The 24,358-nt window shown below is 41.1% G+C and overlaps 3 protein-coding genes across 3 annotated transcripts; all 3 read right to left on the reverse strand.

Annotated features, from left to right (window-relative positions):
- Positions 1-2,947: 2,947 nt before the first annotated feature.
- Positions 2,948-8,899, reverse strand: LOC118658610 (protocadherin beta-5-like). The gene has a single exon (XM_036314099.1). The coding sequence runs from the start codon at positions 5,629-5,631 to the stop codon at positions 3,247-3,249; it is 2,385 nt and encodes a 794-aa protein (XP_036169992.1). The 5' UTR covers positions 5,632-8,899; the 3' UTR covers positions 2,948-3,246.
- A 101-nt stretch (positions 8,900-9,000) lies between these two features.
- On the reverse strand, positions 9,001-12,972 carry PCDHB4 (protocadherin beta 4). Its single transcript, XM_036314100.1, is given in 2 exon segments — positions 9,001-11,428; positions 11,431-12,972. Coding segments are annotated over 2 exon segments (2,376 nt in total). The 5' UTR covers positions 12,818-12,972; the 3' UTR covers positions 9,001-10,439.
- Positions 12,973-20,634: 7,662 nt separating this feature from the next.
- Positions 20,635-23,354, reverse strand: PCDHB3 (protocadherin beta 3). Its single transcript, XM_036315418.1, has one exon. The coding sequence runs from the start codon at positions 23,205-23,207 to the stop codon at positions 20,844-20,846; it is 2,364 nt and encodes a 787-aa protein (XP_036171311.1). The 5' UTR covers positions 23,208-23,354; the 3' UTR covers positions 20,635-20,843.
- Between the last annotated feature and the right edge of the window lie 1,004 nt (positions 23,355-24,358).

The following is a 24,358-nucleotide window of genomic DNA, read 5'->3' on the forward strand; positions in this document are numbered from 1 at the left end:
TTAAAGATTCAGGATAAGTGTTGATTTTCACAAGGATAAAAGATTTAATGATGGACGCACACAGGGGTTTCCAATGTCTTTGCATTGTTCTCATTCTTAAACTGGGTGATAGGTACATGGGTGAACATTTTATTATTTTTATTTTAAATTGCACATATACACTCTGTACACTTTTTGAATGTTTAATAGATTTAAAACTAGAGAAAGCAAAAACAAAAAGCAATGTATCTGGAGTCAGGATGCCTGGTTTAAAATCCTGATTCCACCACTTACTAAAGTAACCTAGGCAGTTTACATTAACTCTTTTTTAAAAAATACATATTTTATTGATTTTTTTTACAGAGAGGAAGGGAGAGGGATAGAGAGTTAGAAACATCGATGAGAGAGAAACATCAATCAGTTGCCTCCTGCATATGCCCACAACCAAGGTACATGCCTTGACCGGAATCAAACCTGAGACCCTTCAGTCTACAGGCCAATGCTCTATCCACTGAGCCAAACTGGTTAGGGCTACTTGAACTCTTTATGTCCTACTTTGCCCATCTCTAAAATAGGGATGTCAATTGTACCATTATTTTGAGGATTAAGCGAGATATGTGTAAATAATTTAGAAAACAGCCAAGTATATAGCCAGGGGTGGGCAAACTTTTTGACTCGAGGGCCACAATGGGTTCTTAAACTGGACCGGAGGGCCGGAACAAATGCATGGATGGAGTGTTTGTGTGAACTAATATAAATTCAAAGTAAACATCATTACATAAAAGGGTATGATCTTTTTCTTTTTTAGTTTTATTCATTTCAAAAGGGCCAGATCTGGCCCACGGGCCGTAGTTTGCCCACGGCTGAATTATAGACAGTGTATAACAATAATAATACATTATATATAACATAATTTTTAATAATTATTATTTCCCCTCATGACCTACTTTTAAAAACTGTAAGGCTCATTTCTAAAGAAATAAAAGGAGTTTTCTGGAGAGCACTAAGATATTTAGTGAATCTTGGAATCGCAGCATAAAATCTTTTGTCATTTGAAGGGCCAAGTGCTGAAGAGCTCCCTGCCTATTTATTACAATGCACCCTAAAGTAAGATCTGTTATTTTATAAACCTGGCCCTGAACTGATTCACACAAAACACCTTGTCACAACTTCCACTTAGAAACTTGGGTGCAAACTGCCCTATCCTACGAAAGCAGAAAAGACATAGAACAGCAACCTTGACTTTATAGAAGTAAAGATCCATCTGAAAGAGGTTTGAAAGTGTAAGTGAGAAACAGTTAACAGAAACAATAATAATTCTTTTATTTTCTCTCATACAGCAAATTAGAAGAAACTATTGCTAGTGGAATAAGAAATGGAGGTTTCAGTTTGTGCAGAGAAGTAAGGGAAAATAGTGATATAGCTATGTGAAGGATGGATGAGAGAAGGTTAAGTGTTCTAGGTACTAAACAATAATAGCAGGAAATTTGCCGTAGACCAATTCCAGCATATCATAATTTCAAGAGTTTCGTCAAAAGGTTGATGAGACTTGGGGACTCAACAGGGTTGAGTCACACATGTAGTCACCTGTTGGAAATGGCTAAAGGCATGTCCCCAAACCTGAATAGGAAACTGATTGTGGCTGCCAGACAGTTAAAGGGCATCTTAATCTACATGTTATTGCCTCCTACTGGCCAAACACCTGAACAGCCGTAGGCTATTCCCCCATCCTGACAATGGACTCTGTACCCTTTGAAACCTTACCCATTGAAGTGTATTATCTCCACCTTGCCTTAGGACAAATTGTGTTAATAAAAGCAAGGGTCCTAGACAAGGAGGCACTCTTCAGTTCCTTTAGCTGAAGGTCCTCTGACCCCCAATGCCTTTCAAAATTATAACTCGTCTCAGGACTCTTTATCAGTCTCTGGATTTCTATGTCATCTGCGCACAGCCTTTTCCAGATTCCTGAACCCTTCTTGATGCTGGGACATGAACCCCGGCAGAAAGTAATTGTTTAATATTTATGAAAAGATTACAGCCATATTCTTTTGTGATAAGAAAGTCAATATAAAAAGAGCTAGCAAAAAAAAGGTTTAAAATGGGATAAAAAGAAAAACAGGCAATACTAGGTGTTGATAAAAATGTAGAGGACCTGGTACATCCAAACACTGCTGTTAACAGTGTAAACTGAGCAGCACATTGGACAACTATTTGGAAATATCTACTAAAAGTGAACATCTACTTACTAAATGAGGGCAATTTTACCCCTATGCATATAACCAACAGGATGCACATATATATTTGCCAAAAGATATGTATTATTCAAACAGCCAAACCTTGAACCAATCCAAATATCTACATACAGTAAAATGGGTAATAAGTCATAAAATATTCATACACTGGAATACTATACAGAAATGAGAATAAAAAACTAAAATTGAAAGCAATATCATGAATAAATGTCATAAACATAATATTGAGTGAAAGAAGCAAAACACAAAAGAGAATATACTCTACTATTTCATTAAAAAATTTTAAACAGGCAAAACTAAACTACACGCTCATTGGAAGTCAGGATATATGTTATACTTGAACTGGTAGTAATCTTAAGGGATCATTTGTGTGGCATCTGGGATGCTAATAACGTTTCATTTCTTCATCAAGATGCTGATACTAAGTATGTCCACTACCTGAAAATACATTGAGCTGAAATTAAGGATTTGCTCATTTTTTCTGTGTGTACATTACAATTCCATGAAAATTTTTGTTTAAAAAATGTTTGTCAGTGAGGTAAGAGCCAGAAAGGAAGAGTATATAGAAAATTGTTGCTTTCATCATGTTTTCTCACATATTTATCAAATACATATTTTTCTTTCAAAATAAAATTCAAAAAACATGTAAAACACCTTTTAAATTTTTGCTATTAAGCATCAAATATACTTAGAGTTTGGTGAAACAGTGGACTAAATACAATTAATATTTCATTTTAATAAGACAGTTAATCGCAACAAATGCCAGGAAGAGGAAAAACATTACAGGAACATCACCAGCATGTGGGGTGGGGATTTGAAATGGCATTATGCAAATGCAAGGGTCTATATTTGAGTTTTCCCAAATTGGACAAAATAAAGTCCAATGGACAAACATGTTACAAAAAGGGAAACCCGGGCTATACTCCAAGGTGAGATTTTTGTCCATGACACTATCAAACTCTGTATCTGGAGAAATTAAAGATGTTACAAAAGACACTGCATCATGATGAGATTCCTAATTGAATCCGAAGTTGCTTTGGAAGGTCGTGTTTCCCTCTGTTTCTTTGATAGCGCCTTGGGGCGGAAGGTTGGGGATAATTGGCTTCAAGAATTTGAACTCATTTCCGGAGCCTCCTGTCAGACACACCTCATACTGGTAGCTCTGGGACAGGGTCCCAGTACCGGTGACGTCCACCAGGTGGCCCGGAAGGTGGCCCTCAGGCACCGAACAGCCACCCACCCAGGCGGCCCTGCTCCGCCTGCACAGCCGCACCGCGATGAACGCCAGCACCGAGAACAGGAACAGCGACGACACCGACGCCAGCGCGATGACCAGGTACACGGTCAGCGGGTCGGCCTGCGCCGGGTCGGCCGCCGCTTCGGGCAGCGGCAGGTAGGGCTGCGAGAAGCCATCCACCAGCAGCACGTGCAGCGTGACGCTGGCCGACAGCGCGGGCTCGCCATTGTCCTTGACCAGCACCAGCAGCCTGTGCTTGGCCGCGTCGCGCTCGCTCAGCAGCCGCGCCGTGCGCACCTCGCCATTGTGCGCCCACACGCCGAACAGCCCGGGCTCCGTGGCCTTGAGCAGCTGGAACGACAGCCAGGCGTTCTGGCCCGAGTCTGCGTCCACCGCCACCACCTTGCTCACCAGGTAGCCCGGCTCGGCCGCCCTGGGCACCAGCTCGGTGCAGGGCGCAGAGCCGTTCTGCAGCGGGTACAGCACGAAGGGCGCGTTGTCGTTGGCGTCCAGCACCTGCACGCGCACCAGCGCCTGGCTGCTCAGCGCGGGCGACCCGCGGTCCGTGGCGCCCACGCGGAACTCGAACGCCTGCAGCGCCTCGAAGTCCAGCGCCCTCAGGGCGAACAGGTGGCCGTTGTCCGCGTTGATGGACACGAGCGAGGCCAGGGGCAGCCGCGGGTCGCGGGGCGGCAGCAGCGAGTAGGTGAGCTGGGCGTTGGCGCCCGCGTCCCTGTCTGTGGCGCTGACGCTGCCGATGTGCAGGGCGGGGCTGTTGTTCTCGCGCAGGAACAGGGTGTAGGCGGTTTGGGTGAAGGCGGGGGCGTTGTCGTTGACGTCGGAGACCAGCAGGGTGATGTTGTGCTGGGTTTTCAGCCTGGGGGTCCCCATGTCGGTGACGGTGATGGTGACGTTATACTCGGCTCTGCTCTCCCTGTCCAGTGGCCTCTCTGTCACGAGGGTGTAGAAGTTCTTGAATGTGGGTTTCAAGAGAAAAGGAATATCGTCCTGGATGGAACAAACCATCCTGCCATTGTCCCCGGAATCTGGATCAGAAACACTGAAAACAGCAACTACAGTCTCAGGGGAGTTTTCTGGGGTCGAGCTGGCGACTTTCGACAACGTCAGTTCCGGGGCGTTGTCATTCACATCCAGCACCCGGATAGCTACAGAGCATTTCCCTGAAAGGCCTCCACCGTCTGTGGCTGCAATTTGCATATTATAATACTGAGTTGCCTCGAAATCCAATGCCCTTTTCAGACGAATGTCTCCTGTTATTTCATCTATTTCAAATGGTTGAGTAACTTCATTGCCTTGAAAAAGAGTGTAAGTTACATTCCCATACGTTCCGGCATCTGAATCTCTGGCGGAAACAGTAACAACTAAGGAGTTTAGGGGGCTGTTTTCCAGGACCTGTGCCTCATAGAGAGACTGTAGAAACTCGGGGGCGTTGTCATTGATGTCCAGGACTTCGATGCGGAGGGCAGTGGTCCCTGACCTGGGCGGAGCCCCACCATCCAGCGCGGTGAGGGTTAAACTGAGCTCGGGCTGCTCCTCCCGGTCCAGCGCTTTGTCTAGCACCAGCTCGGGGTATTTTCTGCCATCTCCGAAATTATGAGTGACAACATGAAAATGGGGGTTGGGGCTGATTGAGTAGTTCTGAACAGTGTTGCTACCTATGTCCAAGTCCTGAGCTGTTTTCAAAGGAAACACAGTCCCTGGCTGGACGTTCTCTGGGATTTTTAGGAGCATTTCCCTGTCTAGGAACTCGGGGGAATGGTCATTTATATCCGTGAGCTGCAGATCAGCTTGAAAAAACTGCACCGGCTTTTCCAGTAACAGTTGGAATTGCAGTATACAGGGATCTGTAGCCCCGCACAGCACCTCCCGGTCTAGTTTTTCATATAGAAGCAAATCCCCTGTCTTTATATCTAGCTGCAAGGGCTGTTTGTTTCCTCTGTAATGGATTCGCGCACCCCGAGTGGCCAGTTCCCCCACCCTGAGCCCCAGGTCTTTTGCCAGGTTGCCCACAAAGGAGCCACTTTCCGTCTCTTCTGGCATGGAGTACCTAACTGCTTCTGAGCCAGCCTCCCACAAAAACAACAATATGACAAGAAAGACAACTTGCCTTTTCCGCGGCGTTTCAGCCAGCGTGGTCTCCATTGTTCAGACCCAGTTCAAGAAGGTGCAGTTTCTTCAACCCGGTACAATCAATCCAGAGGGCTTCGGTAAATAACCTCGAATTAGATCTTTCTGGCTGAGTCGCACTAGAACGATGCCCTCTCTGAAGATCTCTGCCTGAAATGCTGCCTTCTTTTAGGAAGCAGTCAACGTTCTGATTTCCCAGCTTAATGGCGACCCGGGTCCACAGAGCTCTTCATTCGAACTCCTAGCCTGCAGCGCCACCAGGCGTCCATACTTACTATTGCAAATAGTATTTGCTCTTCATTCCAATTTATAACTCTGGTGTGTATCAATATCTTTTTAAGTCCCAGAAACCTCCAGTTCTTAGTTATTGGAAGCTCTAAATAAACATTTACTGCACTAACTTTAAGTGAAAGAATACTTTTCAGAATAAACTGAAATGATGTATGAGCTTTCTTCAAGAAAGTACCTTTTGAGTACGTGAAGAAACTTTTTTTGAGAGTTTTCTGTTTTAGTATATTTAAGAAATAAGTGATATGAATGCTTACAAACGTCTACAATTTTACAAAAATTATTTTTTAAATTTATTGATTTTAGAGAGGGGAGGGAAGGAGGCACACAGAGAGAAAAACAGATGTGTTGTTCCACTTATGCATTCATTGATTGCTTCTTGTATGTGCTCTGGCAGGAGGTGGAACCCACAGCCTTGGCGTAAGGGGAGGACACTGTAACCAACTGAGCTTCCTGGCCAGAGCCTACAAAAATTACTGTTATCTTTAAATATAGCATACATCAGGAAAGGGTACAAATCATAAGTGTACAATTCAAAGAATTTTCACGAAGTGAATGCACTCCTATAAGCAGAGCCAAATTAAAACTAAAATGTTATCAATACCCTGCAAGCCTCCTTCTGTCTTTGTCTGGCCACTACCCACCCCCCCCCCAAAGGTAAGCACTCTCCTAACTTCTATTATTTTGTATTTTTTGAACATTTATACAAACGAAGTTACAGAGTATTTGCTCTTTTGTGTTTTCCTTCTTCCCCTCAACATTATGTTTGTAAAATGTATCTGTTGTATATTGTTCTGATTTATTCCCATTGCTTTATAACATTCTATTGTATGACTATATCATGATTTGTTTATTCATTCTTCAGTTGATGGACATTGGGGTTTTCCGGTTTGGGGATATTTTTAGTATTGCTGCTATAAACATTCTCGTACACATCTTTTGGTGTCTGAGTGTGCATTTATGTTTAATATATTCCTACGAGTTAGGTTTCTGTGCATTAAGGTGTACACATATATTTAGCTTTAGCAGATATTGCAAAACAGTTTTCAAATGCAGTTTTACCCAAACCAGCAAAGAGTGAGAGTTCCAGTTGCTCCATATCCTTATCAACATTTGACATTGTCTTTTAATATTAACCACTCTGGTCAGTGTGGGATGATATATTGTAACTTTAGTATTTCCATGATGATCAATTAAATTGAGCACATTTCCACATGCTTATTGCCATTAGGATACATTCTTGTAAGTTCTTGAAAAGCTTTTGTCTATTTCTCTATTTGGGATATTTGCCTTTTTTTTTCTGATTCGTCTTTAGAAGTTCTTAATATATTCTGGGTAAAAGTACTTTTTCAGAAATATGTGTTGCAAATATCTTCTCCCACGCTGTGGCGTGGATTTTAACTCTCTTATGGCATCTTTCATGAACCAAACTTCCTAAACTTTAATAGTCTAAACTGTCGATATTTCTCAATGGCTATGGTTAGGACCATTTGTTTTCTCTTTAAGTCTTTGCACACCCCAACATCATAAAAATATTCTTGTATGGTGTTTTTGAAAAATTAATTACTTTAGTTTTCACATTTAGAGCTATAATCCTTTGAAGTTAATTTTCTTCATATGAATGAGATTAGGGTCAAAAATTTTGTTTTCATTTAAACATCCAAGTGATTTTCTACCATTTATTGAAAAGAGGATCCATTCCCCATTGTTTCTGAAGTGTCACTTAATAAAATAAGTGTCAATCAATAAATCAGTAACCATAGGTCTATTAAGAATTTTTTCAATGTTTTTTTTTGTTTATCCTGTAATACAATATTGCCTTAATGTAGCTTCATAATAGGTTTATTATCTGATGGATAAGTCCTCCAGTTCTATTCTTTTTCTTCAAGACTGCTTTGGTTATTATTGTCCCTTTGTATTTCTATATAGACGTTAGATTCAGTCTGTCAATTTCCACAAAGAAATCTACTGAAATTTTGTTTAGGATTTATTACAGCTATAGATTAATTAGGGAGAACTGACATAATTCCCAACATTGAGTTTTCCAACTATTAAACATTACACATTCTGCTATTTAAGATATTTGGCTTCCAATCTCTATTTCTGTTTTGCAACAATAGAATTGTCCTATTTTTTCTACTTCATGTATTTTGTGGAAGTTATCTGAATAATGTTTACTACTAAATTCTAATAATTGAATTTCAAAATGTTGATTTGTCCTACACCAGTCTGGTGGTGATCCCTAGGTGGTAAAGAATGGCCCATGCTTGCTCAGTGGCTGAGCATCGACCAATGATCCAGGAGGTCATGGTTCCATTCCTGGTCAGAACACATGCCTGGGTTGCCCATGTTGCTCAACCGCCACTAGGGGGCACGCAGGAGACAGCCGGTCAATGATTCTCTCCCATCATTGATGTTTTTCTCTCTCTCTCCCTCTTCCTTCCTCTCTGAAATCAATAAATATATATATTTTAAAAAGAATGGCCTATGCTTTATCAATATACACAGTAGTTCATGAAGTAACACACAGAGTAATTAATAAATTTACTACATAAATTCATAAAGGTGTGTTCTGGGTGTTTAGTCAATCTCATTTGGTTGATTATACAAATTGAACTTTCCTGGCATAAACAGAAAAAGTGGACTTGGATTTTTATAATGGTGAAATGTCACCATTTTATATTGGTGAAAATGTCAATCAGATTTCTTGTTATACATAAAAGCCATTTCATTTAAATAGCTAATAATAAATTAAGAAGTCATGAGAGTTGACTACCATATTTGTCTTACATATTTGTTTGTGTTTAATTTTGTTTTCATTTTTATCACTTTCTCATTTCAATGTTTAGATTGGATGAAGGCTAAAAAGCTGTTTTAGAGAATAACTTAAGCCCTGGCCAAGTAGCTCAGTTGGTTGGAGCATTGTTCCTATAAATTGGGGTTGCAGGATCCTGGTCAGGGTACATACGGGAAGCAGCCAATGAGAGCATGGGTGAGTGGAATAACAAATTGATGTTTCTCCCTTCATCTTTCTCCCTAAAATCAATATATAAAGTTTAAAAAAGAGAACAACTTAAATGGACAATTTCCTTTTTTATTTCATTATATCCTTAGAAAAAAAGTAATTCTGGGAAAAGTGCAAGTAATTAAATTCTAGTAGGATGATACTCGAGATTTCAAAATAAATATTTAGACTATAAAGCAAGCTCTTTAATAGCTCATATTGTGCCAAAAGTTCAACTAAGTGGTTTTATGTATATTCATATAAATTTAGTTGAAAATCACATGATTAGGTAACTTGACTTATTGAACACAACATAAAACAATAATAATTCAGATAAGTTCATTTTTTATCTTATTTAATTTCTATTCTTATTGTCCTTAAGGACAAAATAATGCTTATTTCCTACAAAAGAAAGTTCAGCATAATTAATAAATGTATACAAAATATCTAAAAGCTACACTGAATAACAAAACAGAAGATAACAAAAATAAAAAATAAATTGTTAGTTTGTTGACAAAGGCTGTCCATGTCTGCAAAGTAAATTAAAGTGAAAATCTGATATCACCTGAAATCAGATTTGAACAGAATAACTGAAATTCATAAAAAATTACTTGACTCTTTTGAGAAGTAGGGAGAAGCTGCAGAAAACCAAGAGAAACATACAAAAGGAAGGACAAGGAAGTATATCATGCCCTGCACATCTCAAATCCTATGAAAGGATTTACATTTTAATTAAAGTTCTGAGATTATTTTTGAAACCAAGCAATGACTTAGTTTTACTTAGTAAAAGTGATTCCAGATTATATAAGATTTACTCTTTGATGATTAGTTATAATAGAGAATAATTTTTAAAAATTATAACATTAGTGAGTATTTATGGAGTATATACAATGCACAAGGCAAGTAGCAATCAAATAAGAAAATCTCTAGCATATATGATGCCCACAATGGGAGGTCACACTTTTGGAGTGTTAATATTTTAATGAAGTGCATGTTTATGTACAATTTGGGAGAAACAAGTATGCAAAATTATATGCTCATGGTTATTCAGGGGGCATAGCCTGATAGACTAGCCAACAAGAAAGGTCTAGGTAGCTATAAAAAATTTAAAACATTCTGGTCTCATAATGATAAAGGTATATGGTAAAGACAAGAACCACGAATATATAGAAATGAAAGATTACATAAAAGCTTTAAAATGTTTCATTAAAAAAGACATTAACTAATTAAGAAGTTGATTTAAACAAAATGTCTTCTTACACTACTTGAGTAATTTATAGCCATGAAAAGCATAAACCACTGAGAAGGTCAAATACGGAGAAAATACATACTCACTGTTTAGTGTAAGTAGAAATGCAAAGTCCAATAAATATTAATAAAAGAAAGAAACCTAGCACGATCAGGGGCATGCATTGGTTTGGAACAGAGATATACATATTTAGAGAACAATACAATTTCTTAAAAGAAATGCATAGCAACGGCAATTAGGTTGGCAAAAATTAAGGAGAAGCTCACTTCACTAATACAACACTTAACTGAATACAAAGCTATTCCTGCAGTTGGAATTTTCTTTCTCAGGGTCCTGAACCAAGAGGCTAGGGAATATTGGCTTCAGGAACTTGAACTCACCAGTCCCAGGGTCTCCCGTCATACACACCTCATACTGGTAGCTCTGGGACAGGGTCCCAGTGCCGCTGACGTCCACCAGGTGGCCCGGAAGGTGGCCCTCAGGCACCGAACAGCCACCCACCCAGGCGGCCCTGCTCCGCCTGCACAGCCGCACCGCGATGAACGCCAGCACCGAGAACAGGAACAGCGACGACACCGACGCCAGCGCGATGACCAGGTACACGGTCAGCGGGTCGGCCTGCGCCTGGTCGGCCGCCGCTTCGGGCAGCGGCAGGTAGGGCTGCGAGAAGCCATCCACCAGCAGCACGTGCAGCGTGACGCTGGCCGACAGCGCGGGCTCGCCATTGTCCTTGACCAGCACCAGCAGCCTGTGCTTGGCCGCGTCGCGCTCGCTCAGCAGCCGCGCCGTGCGCACCTCGCCATTGTGCGCCCACACGCCGAACAGCCCGGGCTCCGTGGCCTTGAGCAGCTGGAACGACAGCCAGGCGTTCTGGCCCGAGTCTGCGTCCACCGCCACCACCTTGCTCACCAGGTAGCCCGGCTCGGCCGCCCTGGGCACCAGCTCGGTGCAGGGCGCGGAGCCGTTCTGCAGCGGGTACAGCACGAAGGGCGCGTTGTCGTTGGCGTCCAGCACCTGCACGCGCACCAGCGCCTGGCTGCTCAGCGCGGGCGACCCGCGGTCCGTGGCGCCCACGCGGAACTCGAACGCCTGCAGCGCCTCGAAGTCCAGCGCCCTCAGGGCGAACAGGTGGCCGTTGTCCGCGTTGATGGACACGAGCGAGGCCAGGGGCAGCCGCGGGTCGCGGGGCGGCAGCAGCGAGTAGGTGAGCTGGGCGTTGGCGCCCGCGTCCCTGTCTGTGGCGCTGACGCTGCCGATGTGCAGGGCGGGCTGTTGTTCTCGCGCAGGAACAGGGTGTAGGCGGTTTGGGTGAAGGCGGGGGCGTTGTCGTTGACGTCGGACACCAGCAGGGTGATGTTGTGCTGGGTTTTCAGCCTGGGGGTTCCCATGTCGGTGACGGTGATGGTGATGTTGTACTGGGCTCTGCTTTCTCTGTCCAGCGGGCTCTCTGTGACCAGGGTATAGAAATTCTTGAAAGTCGGTTTTAGAACGAATGGCAGGTTATCTGGAATAGAGCAAATCATCTTCCCATTGTCTCCAGAGTCTCTATCTCGAATTCGGAAGATGGAGACTATGGTCTCAGGGGCATTTTCTGGGATAGAGCTGATGAGTGAAGATATGGACAGTTCAGGGGCGTTGTCGTTCACGTCCACCACCTCTATGACTACGGTGCCTTTTCCAGAAAGGCCTCCTCCATCTGTAGCTTCAATCTCCACTTGGTAAGATTTAATTTGTTCAAAATCCAATTTCTTTGTCAGTCGGATTTCTCCTGTGACTTCATTTATTGAGAAAGTTTGCTTAATATCATCTGATGCTTGGAACAAGCCATAGGAAACTCTCCCGAAGTTTCCAGCATCTTTATCCTTGGCTAAGACAGTAATGATTGGAGACTCTAAGGGACTGTTTTCCAGGACCTGCACCTCATATGGGGTGCGCACAAACTCGGGAGCATTGTCATTAACATCCATGACCAGGATTCTCACCGTGACGCTGCCAGACCTAGGTGGAGACCCACCATCCAGCGCCGTGAGGGTTAAGCTGAACTCGGGCTGCTCCTCTCGATCCAGCGCCTTGTCCTGCACCAAATCTGGGTATTTCTTACCCTCACTATGATTTCGAGTAAGAACGTGAAAATATGAATTGGGGCTGATAGTGTATTTTTGAAGACCATTGCTGCCCACATCCAAATCCTGAGCTAATTTCAAGGGAAAAGTAGCCCCTGGCTGGCTGTTTTCCAGTATTTTCAAGAGCATTTCCCTAGTCGGGAATACTGGGGAGTGGTCATTTATGTCCTGGACTGATAATTCTCCTTCAAAAAATTGCACCGGCGTATCCAGCAACAGCTGGAAATGCAATACACACGGTTCAATGGGGCCACATAGCTCTTCCCGGTCTAGTTTCTCCTGCAAAAGCAAATCTCCAGTCTGACGATCCAGCAGCAAGCGCTGCTTGTCATCGTCAGACACCACCCGGGCCGACCTGGCGGCCAGCTCCCCAATTCCCAGGCCCAAGTCCTTGCTCAGATGGGCTACAAAGGAGCCGCTCCCTGTTTCCTCCAGCACAGAATAACGAATAGGCTCCGAGCGAGCCTGAGACAAGAACACTACCAAAATAAAGGCCATCACTTGCCTGTTTGGTTGAATTCTCTGTAGCGTCTCCATGTTGGAACCCGGGCGCTCACAGCCAGTCCCTTCAGCAACCAAAAAGACTTGAGATTTCTTGCTTGGTGGAGTCCTCACAAAGTTGCTTTGAATATTAAATTCGTTTCGTGTATCTTCCCCCAAACTCGTTGGTAACCCAGTACCGCTAGCAAAGCTCTTCCGTGTGAGTTTGATTCCGTCTTGGAACAAAGGAATGCGCAAGCTTATTCATAATCTTAGCCTGCAGCGCCACCCTGCGTCTTGATTGAGAAAATATTCTCAAGTCAAAGTATATTTTGGAAGTATCCAAAAGAAACCCATTTTTGAAGTGTATAGAGCTTTTACGAAGTTGCTATGCCATTAAATTGCATAACTTATCAGGTTATGCCGTTACACCGCATGAGCTAGAATAATTGTGAGTCCAAAACAAGAGTGTATTTCGGCCCCCCACAACCTAATCAGTGGAACTTCAAAGAATTCAATTTCCCTCTTGCATCATCTAACTAGGGGAATAAACTCTTATAAAATTACAATTAATGGAAAGTATATCTGTTTGTTTTCAAGTCTGTGAGAAATGTACGATGATGCAAAACTTTGTTAAGGGGCCCTGTGCCACATAGTCTCAGGAGACTGTTTTTCCAAGGAAAGGTTCTATCCTCCTGCACTGGTGTGCAAATAGTAATACAGTGGAAGGAGGAGGCATCTTGCTTTGTTATAAGTCCTTTTACAGTTTGAACTGACTTTACATTTAGAAGGAAGTCAGGTAGTGTTAGAATCAGATTCTTAGAACTGGACAGGAAATGAAAGGAGGCCTCATAGATAAAGCAACAAGCTCAGAGGGTAATATCAAGACAAAATCAAGTGAGTAAAAATCATAGAATTATCCATGTTTTATAATGAGTTTGCATTTTACCATATTCATCCTTTGTGTCCCATATATCATCTTGGCTAGATGATTTGGGTGAAAACAAGAAGCCCAGATTTAAAATATTTTAATCTGTGAGCAAAGGGTGCTTCAGGCCTTTTCCACTCATATAAGGTGCAGAGAAGAAACTTGTTTACAAAATGGATTTCAGAACAGTGCACAGCTATTGAGATTGTTCTGATAAATGAGTTTTTCATTTATAGTCTATTGAATGGAATACCACTTATCTTGGCACATATGGGATTTCCCCTCCCTAAATATCTTATAATCTACTTACTTAATGCATTTAACAAACTATAATTCATATTGAATGAATTATTTTTAAAGTCTAGCAATACTCTTAGATTCTAATAGGGAAAATTATTTTGAAAGAAGTCTGGATTGTAGTAGTCATTCAATAAATATCAGTTGAATAAATAATTAATCCACCCTAATGATCACGTTTCTGCCTATATAAGAAGATTATTGCCAGATCATACATTCAGCCATAAACATGTCTGAAATTGAATAGAAAATTCTGAGACATGAAGGTATAATACATGCTAAACACTATTCAATTAAATTTATTTTGATTCTAGTTCTAGTAATTCCTGTAAGAGATATAGCAGTGGCAATAATATTAATACACTTTAGAAATACTTCATATTTCATATTTAAGACAGATGAGAGGAGATACAATAGATGTCAACATTAAGTGAAATAAAAAACATACTGAAAAAAAATAAAATAAAGGGTATTATTTTAAATATAAATAAAAAACAAATCTGGAAAAAGCAAAGACCAAATTGTGTATAATATAGTAATTAAGTTCTAGTTAGACTCAAGTTAAAGAGCTCAGAACAAATATGTGCCACTATATTCCAGATATTATTCTAAGCATTTTACATGTATTAATTCATTTTTATCCCTCCAATACCCTATGAGGTGGGCATCTTATTAGCCACATTTTATAGATGAAGAGATTGAGGGCACAGGAAGTTTAAATAACCTGCTCAAACAAAATAGAGACTGACTTATAGATGCAGAGGGGATTGGGGTGGGGCCAGGGGAAAAAGATGAAAGGATTAAGCAAAAAACAAACAAACAAACAAACAAAAAACCTCATAACCTGCTCATAGTCACACATCATGTGAAATGGCAGAGCTAGGATTCAAACTGTTACAGCATGGCTCCAGAAAGCATTCTTTTATCTACCTAAGTGGAACCGGAGAAGTGAACAAGTTTTTAGATCATTTTTTTAAAAATATATTTTATTGATTTTTCACAGAAAGGAAGGGAGAGAGATAGAAAGTTAGAAACATCGATCAGCTGCCTCCTGCACATCTCCCACTGGGGATGTGCCTGCAACCCAGGTACATGCCCTTGACCGGAATCGAACCTGGGACCTTTCAGTCCGCAGGCCGACGCTCTATCCATTGAGCCAAACCGGTTTCGGCAAGTTTTTAGATCATTTAGATCAAACTTGAGCCTGATCTTGGGTACATAAATATCATAGGTGAAATATATTTGTATTCAAGTTTTCAATTAATATAAGAACCTTTAAAATAGCTTGTTTCCATTTAGAGATATGTACCAGCAAAGAGAGGTGCTTACAAAACTTAGAAATAGAAAGGAAAATTGATAATATTTTGTTGATGTCATTAATTAGGTTAAAAAATTTATGAGTGACTCCCTGTTGTCTTAAATATTGTAGAAAAAATATCTATGGCCCTAGTTGGTTTGGCTTAATGGATATAGCATCGGCCTGCGGACTGAAGAGTCCCGGGTTTGATTCTGGTCAGGGGCACATGCCCGGGGTTGTGGGCTTGATCTCCAGTGAGGGGTGTGCAGGAGGCAGCTGATCAATGATTTTCTCTCATCATTGATGTTTCTCTCTCTCTCCCTCTCCCTTCTTCTCTGAAATCAATAAAAATACATAAAAAAGAAAAAACATCTATGTATAGATCTTTTAAAATAGTAGTAGGGTATAAAGTTAAAATCAAGAAGGGTAGCTTGAGAAATTTGTGATGAAATCTAAGGCAATTTTTAATAATTCTCTATAGTTACATACTAAATAAAATATAGTATTTATATTTTTAATGTGACAAACTATTCAAATATCTAATGTCTAACTTATCCTACATCTTTAAAATCAGGAAGTGTGAGTCCTCCAATTTTGTTCTTTTTAAAAATTGTTTTGGCTATTCTGAGTCCCTTGCATTTTCATATGAATTTTAGGGTCAATTTACCAATTTTTGTCCAAAAAAAAAAAAAGCAGCTAGCTAGCTAGGATTTTGATAGAGATTGTGTTGAATCTGTTGACCAATTTGGAGGGTATCACCATTTTAACAATATTAAGTCTTCCAATCTGTGAACACTTTTCATTTACTTAGGTCTTCTTTAATTCTTTTCAGTGATGTTTTGTAGTATTTAGTATACAAATCTTGCACTTATTTTTTTCAATTTATTCCTAAGTTTTTTATTCTTTTTCGTGCAATCATAAATGGAATTGTTTTCTTCATTTTGGGGTTGTCTAATGCTAGTGTACAGAAATACTAATTGATTTTTGTTTATTGATCTTATATTCTCCAACCTAGCTAAAATCATTTATCCATTTTAGTAGTATTTGTGGATTCCTTTGCATTTTCTTTATGGACTATTGTGTTATCTGCAAATACAATTTTACTTCTTCATTTCCAATCTGAATTATTTTATTTGTTTTACTTGTCTAATTGCCCTGGCTAGAACTTCTAGTATAATGTTAAATGGAAACAGTGGGATGGAACATCCATGGTTTGTTTCTGATCTTACAGGAAAAGTTTTCAGTCTTTCACCATTGCATATGAAGTTAGCTGTGGGTTTTTATAGTTGCCCTATATCAGGTTGAGTACGTATACTATGATTCCTATTTGTTGAGTTTTTAACATGAAAAAGTATTGGGTTTTGTAAAATAATTTTCTCCATTTATTGAGACAGTTGTATGGTTTTGTCCTTTCTTGTTAATATGGTGAGTTTCATTGATTAACTTTCATATGTTAAACCCAACCTTGTTTTTTGGGGGACAAATCCCACTTGGTCAAGGTGTATAAACCGTTTTTATGTTGCTGGAGTCAGTTAGCTAATATTTTGTTGAGGATTTTTGCCTCTATATTAATAAAGTATATATTTAGTTTTCTTTTCTTGTGTTACCTATGTCTGATTTGGGCATCAGGGTAATACTAGCTTCATTGAATGAATTGGGAACTGGTCCCTGCTCCTTTTCTTAAACAAGATGTGAAGGATTGGTATTAATTCTTTAAACATTTGGTAGAATTCACCAGTGAAGACATTTAATCCTGGGCTTTTATTTGTGGAAAGTTTTTTGATTGCTGATTAAATCTTGTTGAATAGGATGAGACATTCAGAGTGAAGAAATCCATTTCCCCAGAGACAAAGAAATTTAAGAAAAATCCCCCTCAAAATTACAATATTTAGAGAATTTTAATTTTTTATAAACCCCCAATTTTTCTATAAGTTGTTTCTCATGAAAGTATCTCCTTACGCATAGCCCATATAAGTTGGAGACAATGACTTCAGAAATCTAAACCCTTTTGTCTCTGATATTCCAGTCAGAAACCTCTCACAATAACGATCTGGGACTAAGTCCCAGTGATGCTGAAATCCTCAAAATGAAAATAGCCTGTGTGCAGCAGTCCATTGAAGGTTCCCTGTTCATCCTCCACGTGAACAGCTGAGTCAAGTCAGTGAACAAGAGAACCCGCAGGCTTGGGTAGACTTCTGTGGGTGATTCAATGAATGGGAGGCAGAGCTGGGGTAGGTCCTAGGCCAGGTGTAGAATTACCATACCAAATAAAGGTGGCTTCTAGTTGTCCTTAATAATAGCACCAGCTCGTGTCTAGCTGTGGCTATCACATAGGAGCCTAGATAAGCACGCTAAACATCAAGTACTCACTCTGAGACCTTGAATCATTGATAAAATACTCATGAGTTCTAACTCAAGTCACCATCCAGGTTAGCACCTTGTTCTACTGGCACCAACTCAGTGTAAAATATAGGATTGCTTTGCAGAGGTTTTTTATTTTGTCATCCAGCATGTTGTGTGTCATACAGAACTGCCATGTGCAGCACTGTCATGCCTCTTAATCAAGACCATAATTTTTCCTATAGGTAATCCCAATGTATCACTTCAGTTTCAACTCAATTTTCCTCAAAATCAGCTTGATTATTATTCACATCAGCTTGTTTACTCTGAAGCTTGAAAAGTAAAAAAATGTTTCCATTAGCTCCCATGTCTACAGCCTTAACAGACACATAACAACCAGAGGATGACATTCCCTGAGATTTTTGCCTCAAGGAGCAAATGCAGAGTGATGCCACCCAAGGGAAACTGGGATCCAGCTCAAACAAATCAATAGGTGTTCATAGGACTTCTACCTGTGTGTGGCAACGTTGAGCTAGGTTTCTTAATGAAGGCTTGAATTTGCACAGCCTGGTGCTCTTCTTCCCTTCCACAAGATTACCAAAACCAGGCCTGAGGGAAACCTCCAACAGGAGATGAATTCTCAATAAAATATCAGCAAGCATATGAGGAAGACGAACAGCTGAAAATTTTACTCAACAGATAAAAGAATGTATAACTAAAATACAGAGATTCAGAACAATATATAAAGAAGTTAAAAGTAAAAGATTTAATTTCCTCAAATAAAAAAGAAATAGTAATTGTGGGGGAGGGGAACATATTGTTGTGAAAGCTTGCCAAATGGAAATTGTGAAAAAGAAAACTACAGTTACTTAAACAAAAGAAAATTCAGTATATTCAGTAAATTTCAAGTTAGGACCTAGCAAGTCTCAGAACATCAAGAATAAATTTAAAAATTTAAAAGAGAGGTAAGAACTTTACAGATAAAGAATAAGAACTAGACTGATATCACTTTTCATCAACGGTGTTAAATACCAAAAGAAGAGAAGGAAAATGACTTTAAAAATCCTTGATCAACCTAACTGTTGGCAAAGATTATGAGTATTGAACATAAAATTACTCTGAATTTAGATTTCCAGCTTTAACACCTATAACAATCTACTCCAAGAAGCAAAAGATTCCCAGAATAAAGTAGTGGAATGCATAGAATCATTTTCATATTTTTTAAAAGTCCTCATTTGCAAGGAAGCCATATATAATGATTCAGAAAGATTTATAAAAAGTGTAAGTTACTTCAGTAGTTTTAATGAGTGATGTTTGAATATAGTTCAGTCTTTTAACAGTCTATAGAAATGCTTAAACTTCATTTACATCTCTTTGCTTTTCAGTGTTGAAAGCTAGATTGTGAATGTCAAGAAAATGTTTAAATTATTTCTGAATAAATGTTTTCAGAGAGGTAAAAAGGCATTGCACACTATCTAGAATTATGTTTTGAAAACAAGTGATAGGTGATTTTAAAGTTTATTCAAAGCCTTTAGTATCTTGCAAATTTCACTTTATTTTGATACCATGAAGGCTAACCAAAGTTCAATAGAATAAACTATTAGAGGCCATTGGCCAAAAAGGGATTATCCTCTACTGTTTCCACAAGTGAATACATCCCTGGCTCAGACACTACCTAGAACCCAGTCGAGTAAAGAGAAGCCTTGATCAAAAGTATGTGCCTTTTTCCTCTCCATGAAAATTCAGCTAAGTATGAAAAGAAGAAGAGCCAGATCTAAACATCTCTATAAAATACTTAATGAATGAAAGGAAATATTCTCTTTCCTCTGATTATTAAGGATTAGTGTATTTAATATTCAGTTATATAAAATGACACTATTTATAAACTACATTTTAATGTGTGAAGCATGTCAATCTTAAATTCTTTTCCTCTTTTCAGAATATTGAAAATCTTTGAGAAACCTTAGTTCCCTTACCTGGAAAGTTCTAGCCCTCTGGGTGAGAAAATGCTTTATAAGGAGAATACTTATGTTTTCCCAATTAACTTCTCTAATTGGAATCTAAATATTTTATTATTAAAAAATAAGTTTTTCTACAGTACTCCAAATAGCCATGAAAATTTGGTGTTTTGGTTGCTTCCAGATTTTATTCGTAGTTGTAGATATTTAGACTTTCACAGTGATTTTGCTCTCTCCTTTTTAGAATGTCATACTCTTGTACATCTTACTTTAATTACATTATGGGAAGCAGAATGCTGATGCAGATGGACAGTGACCCCGGAAGGACCATACATAATCTTAAATCATGTCAGATTGAAATCTGAAGGAGGGAAGTAAGAAGGAAATAAAGAAAGGGTTCTTTCATATGTTACCATATAAATGCCAAGTAGATATTACTTTTTTTAAAAGTAGGATTGAATGGGACACCATGAATCAGTTGTAGATCATGTATACAACAACTTACTATCTTTACATTTTTAAAAGGACCCTAAGGTCGGTAACATTTATATCTTAGAATTTACTAACCAAATTATCATCCCACAAGATGCTTTCCTAAACAATGTTTTCATATCAAATGGAAAAGCACAATCAGATGTTCAAAATGCCTTGTGTTTAATTTTTCCTAACTTGTGAGTACACTTTAAGCAAACCTAACAGTAATTTGCCCTGTTAGCCTATATTTTGTCCACTTTGAGCCAATATAAGCATACGCAACATTGAAATATTAATTGCAAATGTAAAAACAAAACGAATTAAATATATCACTTTCTTTTAGGTACTATACCCCAAAAAACATGCTGTGCCTTAAAGATGGAACATCCGAAAGAAAACACATTCTTATCTATCCACCAACTTCATTAACCATAGAAAAGCTGCTTTAGGAATATTATAAGGAACATTATCTCACTTGCTATGGATATAAAATTTGAAATGAGTCACTTAAAATAAACCTATTTGAAGTCAACATTGAAACATAATGAATTTATTTTTACTCACCTATTAGGAAAAGAAAAGGAGGCATTAAGACTGCATTGGTAAGAAAGAAAACAGGTGAGAATATGCAAGGATTAACTAACTTGATAGAAACTAAAATCAATATATAAACAAAATTATTATCAACTAAAGATTCTTGATTTTAAAAGAAAGTATTCATAGCCAAATAACTATATTTTATTCTTCTATTAATGAAACCTAAGTTATTCCCGCAATTGCAGTTTTGCACTACTCTTGCTCAATGTCTTCAACCAGACCATTGGGGAAAATCGGTTTGAGGAACTTGAACTCGCTGGTCCCTGTGCCTCCCATCAGACACACCTCATACTGGTAGCTCTGGGACAGGGTCCCAGTACCGCTGACGTCCACCAAGTGGCCCGGAAAGGGGCCTTCAGGCACCGAACAGCCACCCACCCAGGCGGCCCTGCTCCGCCTGCACAGCCGCACCGCGATGAACGCCAGCACCGAGAACAGGAACAGCGACGACACCGACGCCAGCGCGATGACCAGGTACACGGTCAGCGGGTCGGCCTGCGCCGGGTCGGCCGCCGCTTCGGGCAGCGGCAGGTAGGGCTGCGAGAAGCCATCCACCAGCAGCACGTGCAGCGTGACGCTGGCCGACAGCGCGGGCTCGCCATTGTCCTTGACCAGCACCAGCAGCCTGTGCTTGGCCGCGTCGCGCTCGCTCAGCAGCCGCGCCGTGCGCACCTCGCCATTGTGCGCCCACACGCCGAACAGCCCGGGCTCCGTGGCCTTGAGCAGCTGGAACGACAGCCAGGCGTTCTGGCCCGAGTCTGCGTCCACCGCCACCACCTTGCTCACCAGGTAGCCCGGCTCGGCCGCCCTGGGCACCAGCTCGGTGCAGGGCGCAGAGCCGTTCTGCAGCGGGTACAGCACGAAGGGCGCGTTGTCGTTGGCGTCCAGCACCTGCACGCGCACCAGCGCCTGGCTGCTCAGCGCGGGCGACCCGCGGTCCGTGGCGCCCACGCGGAACTCGAACGCCTGCAGCGCCTCGAAGTCCAGCGCCCTCAGGGCGAACAGGTGGCCGTTGTCCGCGTTGATGGACACGAGCGAGGCCAGGGGCAGCCGCGGGTCGCGGGGCGGCAGCAGCGAGTAGGTGAGCTGGGCGTTGGCGCCCGCGTCCCTGTCTGTGGCGCTGACGCTGCCGATGTGCAGGGCGGGGCTGTTGTTCTCGCGCAGGAACAGGGTGTAGGCGGTTTGGGTGAAGGCGGGGGCGTTGTCGTTGACGTCAGACACCAGCAGGGTGATGTTGTGCTGGGTTTTCAGCCTGGGTGTCCCCATGTCCGTGACCGTGATGATGATGTTGTACTCGGCCTGGCTCTCTCTGTCCAGAGCTCCTTCGGACACTAGGGTGTAAAAGTTTTCTACAGATGGTTTTAGGACAAAGGGGAGATTGTTCTGGATGGAACACGTCATTCTCCCATTGTCTCCAGAGTCTGGATCGGAAACACTGAAAACGGCCACCACCGTCTCTGGCGAGTTTTCCGGGATAGGGCTGGTAATTGACGACAAGGTCAGCTCTGGTGGGTTGTCATTGACATCAACTACCTGAACTATTACCGTTGATTTTCCTGTAAGGCCTCCACCATCCTTGGCTTCTATGTCAACCTCATAACTATTAATTGCCTCAAAATTCAAGTATTTGATTAGTTGGATATCACCAGTAATGGGATTTAGTTGAAAAGTTTTGGAAATTTCTTCAGAAACATGAGCAAGTGAGTATAATATTGTCCCAAAATTTCCTGTGTCCAAATCAGAAGCTGAGACAGTGACAATAACAGAGTTAACGGGGCTGTTCTCTAGAACTTCAACCTCATAGAGCGACTGTGTAAATTCTGGGGCGTTGTCATTTATGTCTAAGACCAGGATGTGGAGCTGAACGTTGCCAGACCTGGGTGGCGACCCGCCATCCAGCGCCGTGAGCATTAAACTGAACTGTGGCTGCTCCTCACGGTCCAGCGCTTTGTCCAGCACTAATTCTGGGCACTTCCTTCCATCCCTACGGCTGTTTGTGAGAATGTGGAAGTGGGGATTAGGAGTGATCGTGTAGTTTTGGAGACCGTTTCTTCCCACGTCCATGTCCTCAGCATTTCCCAGTGGAATGATTGTTCCTGGTGGAGTGCTTTCTGGGATTTTCAGCTGCATCTCATTTTCAAAGAATACTGGAGAATGGTCATTTACATCTATGACCTGGAGCTCATTTGGAATAAACTGCAAAGGGTTTTGCAGTAAAACCTGAAAATGCAGTATACATGGCTCTGTGGGGCCGCATAGCTCCTCCCGGTCCAATTTCTCATCTAGGAGCAAATCACCGGTCTGATGGTTGAGCTGAATACGCTGTCTGTTCCCTTTAGACACAACTTGGGCCCCCCTCACGGCCAGTTCCCCTGCACTCAGCCCCAAATCCTTTGCTAGGTTGGTTATTAAAAAGCCCCTCTCTTTCTCCTCAGCCACAGAGTAGCGTCTCGATTCGGACCCAGCCAGAAACCCACCAAGAAAAACAAAGAGAAACAGGACTTGCCTTTGTCTAAGAAACCGCTCCCCTCCGGCCTCCATTTCACTTTCTGCCATGTTCTTCCAAGAAATATTGCCAAGCTGAGCCTCCGAGAGCGCTGGGAAATGCAAAGCCTTTTGCCTCCCAACCTTTGGAGAAGATCTAGCAGATAATCCCTTCCAGCGCTCAGATTTGCTTGCTTTAAATCTGTCCAAGCTCACAACTCCTGGTGTACGGTACCGGATCGGTGCGTTACCGAGTACGCACAGTGCCTGTGGTTTAATTCTCCTTCTTGGTCAACAGCGCCACCATGCGTTCGCTCGCAGTTTCAAACTCTTGGAGAAGGTGCTTTGGGGTTTTCGTTGTTTTGATCTTTTAAATTGCTTATTCCCCTTACTAAAACCAGTTGAAGCTACTGGAGGAGTTTCCTGTGTCACTTGAGTTAAAAAACACAACCGAGGGAAATTAAATGCGCCCTTATTTAAAGACGGTACTGTTCCTGGCAGAGTCCTCATTTATATGATTTTGCGGAAGTGGACACCTTAGCTAGGACTACCACCCCTGTCGGTAACTATTAAACTAATTTGAAAATATTTTGCTCTACATTACAACATGCTTCACTATCCTATTTGTGTTTTTCTTTATTTTCCAACTTTTGTAAAATGTGCACGAGTTGCTTTTATAGTAAGAAAAAAATGTTATGAAAAGATGAACTCATGCATAAAAAGTTATAATAGGTTATGTGAGTGGGTATATCCAGAGACCACAAATGCCTCATTCCTTCCACATTTTAACATTCACGCGAGGAATACAGAGCTTTTTCCTTTTTTATTTCACAGTAATTTTACCATTATTGGTTTCATCAGTATAACCGTATTTCATCTGTGGAAACAGATACTTGTTAAGTTTGTAGGTAACAAGGCAGACATATACCTTACACAGTTTTCCATCTAATGGGGGAAGACTTTGAACAGATGTTCAAACAGTGTGAAAAGTGCTATATAGGAAAGTTACTGAGTGAACTTGAAAGTATGGGTAGGGAGACATAATTTTAATGGGGGGCAGGGTTTGAGAAAAAGTTCCCAAAGATGTGCCATTTAATATGGAACATGAATGATGCGAAGTTTGCCAGGCTACAACAACAAAATGGGAAGATTCTGTATATGAGAAACTGATATGTAAAGGCCCTAGGACAGTAAAGCATAACTATTCTAGACAATGAAGGAAG

Source organism: Myotis myotis, unplaced genomic scaffold (genome assembly GCF_014108235.1).
Source record: "Myotis myotis isolate mMyoMyo1 unplaced genomic scaffold, mMyoMyo1.p scaffold_m19_p_6, whole genome shotgun sequence".
In the NCBI taxonomy this organism is placed as follows: Eukaryota; Metazoa; Chordata; class Mammalia; order Chiroptera; family Vespertilionidae; genus Myotis; species Myotis myotis.